Source organism: Lipophrys pholis (assembly GCF_963383615.2).
Source record: "Lipophrys pholis genome assembly, chromosome: 19".
NCBI lineage: Eukaryota > Metazoa > Chordata > Actinopteri > Blenniiformes > Blenniidae > Lipophrys > Lipophrys pholis.
In genome coordinates this window covers 5,240,574-5,254,034 of record NC_137647.1, presented here as the reverse complement: position 1 = coordinate 5,254,034, position 13,461 = coordinate 5,240,574, and the positions used below count along the sequence as shown (strand labels likewise).

Sequence of the window (13,461 nt, the reverse complement as noted above, 5' to 3'; positions counted from 1 at the left end):
GTGCAATTATTACTCTTAAGATACTGAATCCCAAAACAGAACTGTATTGATGTTACTGATATGCCATATTTTTGATGGGCTGATGCCAAATTGAGATATCATATCCGTGGAAAAAATGCATTATCTTCAAAATTGTTTAGTTTGAAATACAAAAACATATATTTCATTAAACCTATTATAAGTGTACAAGCCCTGAACCGTAGAAGAACTGATTCCTATTGGTTAATATATGATCCTAACACAAGTGTCCTCACACCCAGGAAATAGATTTCATCTCAATAAACAGAAAAGAACAGCGGCTTTAGGGCGTGATCTATAAATAATCTACTGGGGTGGGGGTGTCCAGACGCCCTCTGTTTCTCTCGTGAGTGAAACTTTCTTCTTTTATCAAAGTTGTTTTTCCACATTTAATTCAAACCTCAGAAGACTTGAGTGTCAATCACTGACTTTGATTTTTGTACATCAGTTTAGTACGATCCCCAAAGTCTGCTCTCTGCCCTCATCTGACAGGTTTGTCTGTCAGAGTCGATGAACTCTGCATGAACCCTCAGCGGAGAGGTGGAGGTGCTACAGGAAGTATTGTTCACGGTGGGGGTTTTAGAGTTTATGACTGTGGTTATGGATATAAAACAAACAGGGAGAAATCTACTGCGAAACCTTTGGTACATGAGGTAATTGTTTACAGTAGAGAGAGAGAGAGAGAGAGAGAGAGAGAGAGAGAGAGAGAGAGAGAGACTAGAATTTTAAACACTCATCCAATCACTTTCTTATCTTCGTCTTCGTCATCTTCTCCCGCTGAACACTGCTTGTAAAAGGCAGAATTAAATGATATAAACTCAGAAACCAAATGAGATCATATGGTTGATTCTGTCATGTACATGTTCAGTAATCTGAGGAATTGTACTGACGGTCCGATAAAGAGACGCTCCATGAAAGCTCAAAGATTGTTTCAGAAGAGTCATGAGCACGTTGTGAGGTGAATCTGGGATATCACTAATCGGCAAAATAAATAACTTATTTAGAATATAATGTATCATGTCAAACTAATTAGATTGAAGCTGTGGTGGAATGTTTCAGTTTGTTTTCAGCTCAATGCATTCACTGATCATTTGGAAGGAATTTTATTTCATTGATTAATGTGATGAACTATGAAGTGGACGCTCACTGCGGATATTTACTAAACCCTTATGTGTTCAAACGTACACAGTCATAATGCACAAGCATGTGGAAAAACTTAGTTTAGGATGGGGCAACAGCATTTTGCATGTTATCCCTGTCATGTATTTGAGATTAATTGTTGACTGTGAATTGCCTGTGATAGTGAGTGAGAGTGTTCCGGTGTGAGTCCATTTGCCCTCCGATAGACCGGTGTGCTGCGTATGACGTACACCAGGGGTGTCAAAACTTGTTTAATTGATTCATTGATAAACATTTAAATAAACAATACAAATGCAGAGAAACAGCATAATCAGTCTTCCATACTTGCTCGTTTATATGATTGAACGGGAGCAAGAAGAAGTATAAACTTAGGTGTTGATCTTTGGGTGTATGATATTGTGATATGAACCAGCTACTCCACTCTGAAGCCCCGTTTCCACAGTGCCCCTTGGTGCCGGTGCGGGTCAGGTCGGAACCGGTTGTTGTGCGTTTCCACTGACTCAGAACCGTTACCAACCGGTACTATTGGTAACCATTTCTCGCTACCCCTCCACTTGGGGTACCAGGCACAATGTGCCGGATATGAGGGGGAGGAGCTTCAACACTGCCGTCTGCTCATTGGTCCGTGACGACCGCTGTTCTCCCAGCAAGCAGCCATTTCCAATCAGTTCTTCTGCAGCAATCAGGAAACTTTTTTGAAAATGTCCTCCCGTTATGGCGTCACATCCTGCATGATTACGCAACCGTTCATAACCCCGCCTACATTTCAAACCGTTCCCCGTGTAATGGAAACGCGGCACTGATACGGGTCTGGTTACGGATAGTCAACCCCCACCTGACCGGCACCGGTACCAAGGGGCACTGTGGAAACGGGGCTTTACAGATGTAGGTTGATGTCAAATTTTAAAAAGTTAAGAGTTAAGCTATTGACGGTTGGCGGACGGTTTGGACTTTCTGACGGTCCAATTCTGGCCCGCGAGCCTTATGTTTAAAACCCCCCAATGTTTATTCTGAATTCCCCCGCAGTCAGCTCAGATCCTGCAACCTTGATAAAGTGGCATACATGATGGATAAATTATTCATGTTTTGTGATATTTTGCTCTACATGAATCCAGCAAAGTGAAAGATGAATCAGTGTGCAGTCATGTTCACTTCTCCTGCGCTTTACTGCAGATAGTAAAATAGAAAAATCTGCAATTTCACAGAGAGTCTGTTTGACTTTAATCTATTTATGCATTAGTCACTGCAGATTCTCCAACCACAACAAACTCTCAATCATTTGATTAAAAACCTTCCGGTACGAGATGGAAATAGAAATGAATTCAAACACTTGATATCTCAGAGAAAAACAAATGCGCCGTATAAAATGAGTTTTGGTCGAGTTATACGTGTAAACATACGCAGTCACTGAAAAAGCCACCAGCTCACAAAGATGTCAACCGACAGAAGTTTCCTGTGAATGTAAAGCTTTGAGGCTTTCAGCAACACAAACAGAGCGGCTCTGAATAGAAAACCCTCTCCGAGGTTTCAGATAAAATCCTGAGGAGAATGTGCACTAACATATTCCCAAACGTTGAAGCTTTAACATCACAGCAAATAAATACATTTTAATGGTGAATTTAGCTCACAGATTTTCTGGTCACAGAGAAAAAATTAAATAATTTATAGATAGAACAGATCAACAGTATATGTCAGGAAGTATTGCATTTCTTACACTGACATTTAAAATTGGGTTTATATAAATTGGATGGAATGAAATATGAGTATTGAGCCCATGTAAATACCAAAAAATTATTATTTATTTTTTTACTTGTTTGTTGGATTGGAAGTTAAAAAAAACTCCAACAGGCAAGATTAGGGCCATTAGTGAGGCTACCTTAGGGGAAAACAACCCTGCTCCACTGCAGCAGAGCTATTTGCAGCCCGAATGCCACCAGTAACATTTAGGTTATAAAGTGAATACAAATGCGTTTGCTCGGGCATCAGTGTCATTTACCTCTCTGGTTTGTATATATATTTCACATCCCCATCTCCACAGGAGTACTTAACCATATCTTTTACTATTCTGGTCTCCCAGTGAAGCCTGAGAGCTCGAGCTATTTCTGCTGCACACATATCGGCTGCTTCCTCCCTCGCCCATCTTAAGTTGCAGCTTTCAGAGCCGGTGACTTTGCGAAGTCTTTGCTCAAATCCCCCTTTGTTTCTTGTGTGAGAGAATGCACATCACAAGTTGAAATACATTATAGGGCTGGGAGTTTCCTCCTACTGTGAAGATTTCTTTTTTTTCCCCCTCCCCACACACCTGTTTGTCTTTCTCTGGGTCTCGTGTTTCTCCCCCTTTTAATTATTGTGTTTGCACCACAGTGTGATTTGCTTGTTTTTCCTGTTTTAACAAGGCGAGCGAGGGGAAATTAAAGTTACACACACACACACACACACACCCACACACCCACACACCCACACACACACACACACACCCACACACACACACCCACCCACACACACACACACACACACACACACACACACACACACACACACACACACACACACACACACACACACACACACACACACACACACACACACACACACACACACACACACACACACACACACACACAGAGTCATGATTCTGTCATCTCTGCTGCTGTAAAGCCGCTCCATGGGGAGCCTTGAGGCTGACTTATGGCTATCCACACATCACGTTGCAGATTGCCTGTGATGTGCTGCTGAGCTGGAAAATATTGAACCAAAGGAGGGGGAGGAAGAAACTAATTTTCTGATGCAACGTGGGTTGTTATGCGTGCGCTCACCATCTGACTGGGATCTGCATGTTCACTGGAAGCTGGAGCAACAAGAAATTGCTCTTTCGCAGGAGAACATGTTGAATATCACTCAGTTTGGCCGCAACGACACAGATCACAGCTCAATGCCAACAAAGAATGAGAGATTTTGTTTTTCTGGATACAATTAACTGAAGAGAAGGAGGGGTTATCAGTTCTGCAGTGTGTTTCCATGTATAACTCTCTCTCTCTCTCTCTCTCTCTCTCTCTCTCTCTCTCTCTCTCTCTCTCTCTCTCTCTCTCTCTCTCTCGGTATTAACAGGCTGGATTTTGCCTGAATACCGAGGACATGCGCGCTGAACGGGGGGAGGAGGTTTAACATTCTGCTTCAGATGTTTTGTGTTGACTCCATCATCACTCAATTATGGTGCGGAACTCTCACTTTCTAATCGCGCGTCCCTGTGGAAAAAGGAAATAGACAGGAGTGTTGCTGTTTGGTTTTTCTTTCTTTGTTTGTTTTTTTCTTTTGTTCTTTTTACTCCATTTTTACATAAAATTGACGACTTTTCTGTTTTGTTGTAGCTCGTATAGTTCCCTGCAGATCGGGAGTGTTATTATTAGGTTTTTCTAATAATCGATCGCGCCCGCCGCCACCCTGAAGTTCATCGTTATCATCTTGGCCGCCGGGATGGTGGCCTTCATCGGAGCTGTTATCTGCATCATCGCGGCCGTCCACACCGGATCCTCCCGGGCCACCGCGGCGCACCAGCAGCCGGCAGCCGACAACCACTCGCTGTACCCGGACAGCGCGGCGCAGCCTCCCGCCGCCGGAGGCTCCATCGCGCGCGCCGGCTCCCTGGGCGCTCTCCATGGTTCTGAAACGCCCGATTCCGAAGCGCCCACTTTCAACATCGGGCTCAGCGGGCTGGACGGAGTCACCGGGCTCACCGGGCACGACCCGACGGTCAGCCGCCTCATTTGTACGCCGATCCCCGCCGGGGAGTGCAACCCCAAAAACTTTGAGCAACAAGCGGACGACCCGTCGCTGTACGCCGGGGAGGACTGGGGCTACCTGCGCACCAAGGCGGAGGAGCTGCGGCAGACGGTGCTTCAGCAGAAGGACCAGATCCTGACGGACCAGAGGACCATCAGGGAGCTGACGGGGAAACTATCCGAGTGTGAGAAGGGTCTGGACGGCCGGAGCGGCGCCGCGGACAGACGCAGGAGCGCTGCGGGGCTGCGCGGGGCCAAAGGCGCCCCGGATGAGGACAAGAAGGGGGCGCACCTGGAGCGCATCATGGTGCGGGACAGCCCGGCTTTCACGCACGACAGCGTCCACTTACTCACTGTCAGAGCTGTGGACGAGCTGGAGCAAGCCATCGCTCAGCTCAAAGACCGCATAGAGAAGCTGGAGGTAGGTCAGATGAGAACAAAGTCGCATAAATCATCCAACACCCAACAAACGGCTTAATTAATCCCAGAGAGATGTGTTCAGCCCCAAGTGGTGGAAGCTTGGCGGTATGAAGAAGAAGGTCCTATAAGATTTAGTACCAGTGGTGGTTCATTAGTCTGATTTGAATATGTGTGATTTACTCTGGTCACGTTTGGCTGTAATGATCAGCAGAGTTCAAGGCTATATTGGGCCTCTCTTTACTCTAAAACCCCTCTTAGGAGTTCTGGGCATGAGTGGTTTATGAAATGGTGTTTAATTTTGAATGAGAACAAGTGAGTTTACCAAAAGGTCTTCTGGGTTACGGCTGCCAGATAGAAAACAGAAAGCTGATGTCATGTCCCTCTTCACTCTGTCACCAATCTTTTGTTAATAGTAGTACTATATTCATAATGCTTATAACATCTATTTTGATTCTCATCTTTCAGTGTCAGTGTCCTCAATAATGCATGAGCTGATTGATTTTGAAAGGTCCCTCAGAAGATAGACTGATATGTCAGATTAAAAGAAAGACACACAAACATTGAGGCGAGAGCAGCAGAGAGAAGCTGGTGAAAGAAATCTGACCACCTCGAGATGATGTGTCACCTCATTTTTGGCTGAAGAAATGTCATAAATATTGTATGAAGTGTCTATATTGGTTGAAAACAGGAGTGAGCATGCCTTCCTGCTGCATAGTACTCCTCATTCTGGGGCTCATTATGTAGGACATGGTTGTGTGGGTCATTTCCTTTGTTCTGTGTTTTTTTTTTTATTATTACAATTTTTTATTCTTTAATGTCTTGCAGGTTACATTACGACTTCACAATCTAGAAATTTAAGAATTCCTCTCGCACACGTTTCCCCATGCCAAAAGACATCAGTGATCTCTGAGTGATGTTACTAATCAATAAGGACTGTGTGTTTTTCTCATCCCAACACTTCTGTTATTTTCCAAGTCACGTTTTCTCGGCCTACTTCGGCTGCACAGTGTGACGTTCACACCAGATAGAAGAAGAGCCTTTATACTCGGGTTAGAAGTCCTCTCTGCTTGAAAGAGGTCTGCCGGTTTCAGCTGAGCATGCATGATGAATGCTCTCCTCCACCAGGATTGGTCTTTACATGTCAGGAATGTGACTAAACTTAAACAAGCATTTATTTGGCTGCATTACATGTTTGTGCCCGTTGTTTTTACGCGAGGAACAAAGTCTGGCAAGACCATCAGTCACGATGCAAGAATCCTGTGGTTTCCACCACAAGCTGAGGTGGAAGGAGGCTCTCGGAAATCTGCATAATGAGAATGAAAGAGCAACATTTCTTAAACTGTCATTTAAACATTTAATCAATGCAAATTGACCCAAAAATCAGGGTTCTTCATTTGCATGTGATTTTCCTCATTTAGACTTATAATGGCGCAGACAATGTGATCCCCACAGTTCTAATGTTGGTATTTGATGAAGCCAACATTTTATGTTTTTGGTTAAAAAAAATTATCAATAGATTAAAGATGCCTTGCAATCTGATTTGTTGTCTTTCCACATCAAGAGGCATTCAAGTCAGGACTAGAGGTTCATATAACGTCAAACAGGAATAAAACGCATCAGATGTTAAATCTGATTAAATGTAAAACAGCTCAAAAGCAGAATCCTGACGAGAAACTGAAATGAAAGAAATTTTCCTCTGACAGTTAAAATACGACAAAATCATTAGACATGTGCAGGATGACTGAAATCATAAAAATAATAATAATGATAATAGTAGTTATTTAGTATTTAGATGGATATAGTGTCATAATTGATTAATTCAAAGGGCTCTCTTGAGACAAATAAAGTTTTAAAAATATACAATTTTATGTTCTCCATATATTGGAAGCTGTATAACAAAAACAAAAACCACTAATGAGAATGATCCACTCTTATATTAGTTTCTTTTGAAATTCTGATAGCTTTCTTAGATGAAATGTTTCACGTCGGTCCGTGTCCTTGAGGTTCCCTTGGGATTGGTAAAGTATGTAACCTTGGAGTTGAACTGCAGGCTCCACAACAGAAATATCAAAAATATTTTTCAGTGGATCCTTTATCACACGCACAGAAACATTTTTAGTTTGCGTTGCACAACACACATAACCACTAACCACTAAATCCTCAGGTGTACTGGATGGTATTGATGCTGCACACTGGGAATTTCTAATGCAGTGAGAGTATTTTCAGCTTTCTCCTGTGATTCATGTACATTTCAGCTGCACATAATAGAACAATGACAGTTGTAAATATCCCAGACTTTTTGTTTGTTTGAAAAACACAACGTTTTTATATGTGGTGCTGCTCCCCTTGTGCTGAGCATGTTTCTACTTAGCCAAGCATCATGCAGGGGGAGTCGGGCAGTTTATCGCTGACTGAAGAAGTCCATTCTCTTGGCAGCCTGTCTGCTTTCTCATGTGTAACTCAAAGAAGCAGTGAGAGGACAATTTTTGATTTGGGACGGTCCCAAAGCTTTGTTTATGGTTAAAGACATTTTAGTGTTGTCACCAACACAACAACGGCTTTGAAATCGTCTCTTCCCTCTCAGAGTTGTACCACAATCTGTTGTTGTTTTTTTACTTAGATCTTCACAGCAAAGTGATACTTAAAACTCAGAACGGCATCAATTCTCTGCTCAAAAGACAAGTTAAATTGTGTCACAGCTATGAGGTTCAATTTGAAGGAGGAATAACATCAAGTTTAGAGAAATACGTTTTAGAGAAAGGCTTTAACCTGATTTTTTTTGTGTGTGTTTGTGGGTGTCTGTGTGTGTCTGGTACTATTCTTGTCCAGGTGCTTGGCAACCTCCGATGAAGATAGTCCCTGACAAAAAAACACAAGTTTTTGAGTTTCTCAAAATGCTAACATATTCATTGAAGGCAAAGACATGGAATTAACTACATCATTGTGGGATCTAATTAATTCAGCCCCTTTGGTTTGTCCCAGGGCGTAAAGTAATGTTTCAGAGAAATCAATTATTAATTGGATCTAAGGAGCCTCTTTTACGTCTGCATGCAGCTCGCACGTTATAAAAACTAATGCTTTTCAGTGGCTTAATTCAAGATGAAGACCATGTGTTGTTTAAACTGCTCATGTTTGGATATAAGTTTAAAAAAAAATAGTGTGGGCAAAGTATTGTCTTCAGGCTGTAAAATCCACCCTGAACCACTTTCCATCTCCCTCCTCTGCAGTCAGACATTGGCCCATTTCCGCACAACCAGACGGACAGCAACACCTCCGGAGTGCCAGAGGAAGGCGGGACGTCTGGCGGCCCAGAAAGCTGGACCGGTCCTGGCCACAGAGCCGGCGCTGACAGGCCCTGGAGGATGGAGGACCTGGAGGGCGAGCTGGAGAGAAAGATGGAGCTGCTGGAGAAAGAGAGAAAAGCCCTGAGGCTGGAAACAGAGAAACACAGGCAGGAAATCGACCAGGGCATCAATAAATTACACCACCGGATCTCAGGGCTGGAGGAAGGTGAGGTATTATGGAAGAGTTAGTTGGTTAGTTAGTCACTTGAATGATTTTATTTGCACTCTGTATCACTTCTTGTTGGGAATATTCACAACAGGAATCACAGTCTGGAAGTTTCATCAGTACCTAAAGGCTGTACCTCCTTTGGTCGCTTCTCATTTCATCAACACTCTACATTAATTCCACTTGTATTTGGCTTTTATTGATTTGTTTCTTAATATAAATCACTGTAAATAGTTATTTCTTTCTTTCTTTTAAGATTGTGTGACACTGTTGTATGTATGTTCATATCTGTTTCTGTGTTGCTGCCTCTTGGACAGGTTGTCATTGCAAACAAGAGCTGGTTCTCAACTGACCTGCCTGGTAAAATAAAGGTGAATAATAATTTCCCTTTTATTTTTCCCTTCAAGGTGTTGCAGGTCACTCCTTCCCAGAAGGCTACAGACTGTCCTTCCCAACGCGAACGCACCACATGTACGCTGTGGTGAAGCACCCCATCCCAAAGCTGCGAGCCTTCACTGCCTGCCTGTGGCTGCGGTCGGCGGAGGTGGGCATCGGGACTCCTCTGTCTTATGGCGTTGCAGAGCAGCCAAACGAACTGGTGCTCCTGCAGGGTCTGCGAACTCCGGCTGAGCTGCTCATCAATGACAAGGTACTGCACAAAAATGATTTATCTGACCACTCCACTTTTCTCCCACAGTCTCTACGTTCCGAGTATTTTTCACTCAACCCAAACATTTCAGACTGTGTAACTAAGACATAGTTATTGGATCCAAGGGTCTTTTGAGCTAAATTCATACAGATACAGACTGAAAGACTTCAAAAACACAGTATCAGTACAGATGATATTGTACTCCCATGATGAGCCAAGACTCATCTTTAAAGAATGGTCACTGCTGCTCTCCGTATGCTTCACCTTCTTTGTGATTTTCTACCATTTGCACAGGACATGACAAACATTATAGTCTCGATTAGATTTCCCAGTGCCCGTTAGGAAAGAAGAAGTGCTCCACATTAGCATACAAATAAGACGAACACATCAAATAAAGGGGGCCAATTTAGTCGACGCGCTGAACGGCCTCATTCGTGTTGAAATGACAAACTAAGGTATCACCTTGTCAGCATTGCAGGGCAGTGCACTACAGCACAGCGGCGTAAGGTGGGATTTAGTGAAGTCATTATGGTAATAGATGCCTGGAGGAAAAGGTGTGTGTCCTTGGAGGTAGCTCAGTGTCTTTGGGTAAATGTGGTGTAAAAGCCAAGTCTGGACCCTGAAGACTCCCAGAGAGAAAGATATCAAAGGGATATCAAATATATGGCTGTACAGCTGCATCTCTATTATGCAAATAATAGATGCGAGTTGTCTTTTCCTGTCGAACGTGTGACACTCCAAACAACCAGACATCTGTTTCATACCAACCCCTCTTTCACTTCTCCGTTCCTAGGTGGCACAGCTGCCTCTGAACCTCTCCAGGGGCAGCTGGCAGCACATCTGTGTGAGCTGGACCCAGAAAGGAGGAGCGTGGCAGGCCTACCAGGGGGGCAAACTGAGGGGCGAGGGCCACGGGCTGGCCGCCGGGCATCACATCAGGCCGGGAGGAGTCCTCGTACTCGGGCAAGAGCAGGTAAACGCCAGACATGAGAGCTCAAAAGACAAATCGAGTTTCAGCCCATGTGGGGTAGGAAATGCTAGCTGTTTGTTCCAAGAGAAATGTAATTTGGCGAGTGCTTCAGACTATTGCTGACTGCAGCACTGCGAGCAAAAATAGTTCTTTACCTTCTGCTGCAGCTGTGGAGCTGCTCACTTACCGGCCTCACTATTAAATATAAACACAAGTGGGGAATAAATGCATGAAAGAACCGATGAAATATGATTACTTACAAACCAACGCTTAGCGGAAGTGAACTCAGGCCCCGTTTACACAACGTTTCAAGTGAAAATGCGTCATATTTGTTTGAGAAAACATTTGCATTTACATGACAACATCTTAAAAATTATGTAGTTTTCATGTAGTGCCACTAGTGGGTGCTGTTGTTTGTGTTTGTAATGAAACCACACACACGTACTCAGAGAACAACTTGCTATAAACTCTAACAACGGAGAGTCTGCAGGCATTTATATAAGAAGACAACAAAGTTGGTTTGTTGTTATGGTGACTGTCGACTATAAAACTACAAAGTCCCAGAATAATATGGACTGGGAGTCATGACACACGAGGCCGCCACTGTTGTTATTGTTGTTCTTCTCGCGCATGTGCAGAAGAACTATTCACTGCAGCCATGGTGCGCATGCACAGTAGCAGCATTTCCCCCAGCTGTTGTGTAAAGAGACACCCAAAACGCAGCAAAAGGTTTGCGTTTTCACTTTGAAAATGTTGTTGTGTAAACGGGGCCAAAGTTTTAAGGTAGCGAACGAGTTATGTCTGTTCTGGTTGTAAGCAGGTGATAGCCTCAGGGAGCGTACGCTGGAGCTAAAAGTATTCCTCCCATAAGGCCGGTTTATTTGTTGTATTGTTTTCATACTGGTCACCTTTCATGGTGTCCTCTTCATCTTCCCAAAAACAAGTCCACAGTCTTGCCTGAGGCTGTAAAGCATCCAAAACCGAGCTGTTGTTTGCCTGAGAGTCAAAGTCTTCTTTTATTTAATCATACAGCCAGTCAACGATGGTTTTCTTTTTCCAGGATTCCCTGGGTGGAGGCTTTGACTCATCCCAGGCTTTGGTTGGAGAGCTTTCCCAGGTGGGCGTTTGGGACCGGGTCCTGTCCTCGAGCCAGGTGGCCAGCTTGGCTCGCTGCGGCCGGGTCACCCAGGGCAACGTGGCCCCCTGGACGGAGAACGGAGTGGAGGTGTACGGCGGAGCAACCAAAGACCCCGGAGAGCCGTGTAGTAAACACAGCAGGAGCCCTCAGTAACTGACAGGAAAAGAGTCGACCTGCCCAGGATTATTACTGAACACTGACATCGTCTGAAACTCTTTGTGGCATGGGATGAAAAAAAAAAAAAATGGAAGAAATGTATTCCTTTATATTTATATGACATGATTAGAGGCTTTACAGCTACTTCATCAAACCAACAGCACAATAGTTCATGTTGAGGACGTCCACTGGAGAACTGAGCAATACTAACTGGGATTCCTGGGCCTGGTCAAACGCTTGTTAGTGACATATATTTCATAAGGAAACAAACGTTAGCATTTTATATGTATAAAAGTATGTTTTGGGATCCACAATAAATTTGAATAATATTGATTGTCATTTATATTGGGTTAGAAAAAAGGCTCTTTAGAAAAATAAATTTTAATTTGGGAAATTAATCCAAACATTGCACCTTCCAGAAAGCTTGTGATTCTGATTATTAATATAAATCCAACTGCAATTCCTTTTTCGACATTATATACAGTATATGCACTATTTGGAAGATCTCATACATACAACATATAATAAATAATAATGTACCACCACACGGCACCAGGTATTATTACAATATAGATAAATGCTCTGAAATTCTAATTGATATCACTACAAAGAATCACCGTTTACTGATGCTTATTATAATAATTAAAAAAAAAAGCTTTTTATTTGTAATGTTAATCAATGCCTACAATTACCAGCAGAAAATCACATAAACATGGCAAGGAGCAATAACATTTTACAGGAAATCTGTGTTTTTTGACCAAAATATAAACAAAAAATCCTAACAGGACTTAAATAAATAGTTCAACATTTCCTCAAACGCATTTGTTGAGAGTTGCAGAGAAGACACGATATCACACATGCATTCAGAGTAACCTTGCATTCACGACGAGCATCTGGCCCACTTTGCCAGTAAAATTACTTCTTCGTGTCACATAAGACTTACGTCCATAACTGAAATGCACCTTAGTATTTATCAGTTTATCTTCAGTTCTGTTTTTTCTTTCTGTCCGGAGTCAAGCACAAGTAAAAGAATGTTTAAATGAATAGATAATGTTTTTTTGGGCATTATGGAAGTCTGTTGGACCTCTGCACATTCCATCGATATAAATAGAACTTTTGTTTTTGAAAATTTGGTAACAAAAATCTTTTTTTCTTTTTTTATTGTTTTGTTTTTTTTTACCTTTGGACCGGGACAAGATATCTTTGTCTCACTCCTTGAGGTGTTTGTGCTGCGCCAACTATACCGATGGATGCATAATTGTTGCTTCTCCTGTCTGAAAGGTTGGATTTTCCCTCGTTACTGATCAGATTAGCGCAGGGAGATTAGTCACAACTGCGCAGACGTGATCAGGACCTGTTTATTGTTCCGAGAGCACGATGTGATAAATTCAGCTCGTTCTCAGCCTCAGACGGCCGAACACCAGAAGTCGTGTCAAGCCGGCTGAAATCCCCCCATATGAGCAGCGGGGGAGTTAATTAAAGGCTGTGACAGCTTTTAGAGTTCAGAGTCCAGGTGAGGTGATGGAAACTCTTGGAGACTGTGGAGGGAATATTAACTTGTGGGGAAAAGATGAAGAAAGAGGAATAGAAAGATGGATGAGATTGTTCTCAACTCTGCATGATGTATTCTTCATATACTTTTAACTGCAGCGTGTTTGTCAAAAGATTTTATAAAAGAGGA

At 42.9% G+C, this 13,461-nt stretch overlaps 1 protein-coding gene across 1 annotated transcript; it reads left to right on the top strand.

The window, feature by feature from the left end:
* Positions 1–4,287: 4,287 nt before the first annotated feature.
* Positions 4,288–11,855, top strand: nptxra (neuronal pentraxin receptor a). The gene is made up of 5 exons (XM_080488640.1): positions 4,288–5,358; positions 8,585–8,867; positions 9,275–9,516; positions 10,310–10,489; positions 11,547–11,855. Exons 1-5 carry the CDS (start codon positions 4,633–4,635, stop codon positions 11,775–11,777), a joined length of 1,662 nt encoding a protein of 553 aa, XP_080344766.1. The 5' UTR covers positions 4,288–4,632; the 3' UTR covers positions 11,778–11,855.
* The last annotated feature ends 1,606 nt before the right edge of the window (positions 11,856–13,461 follow it).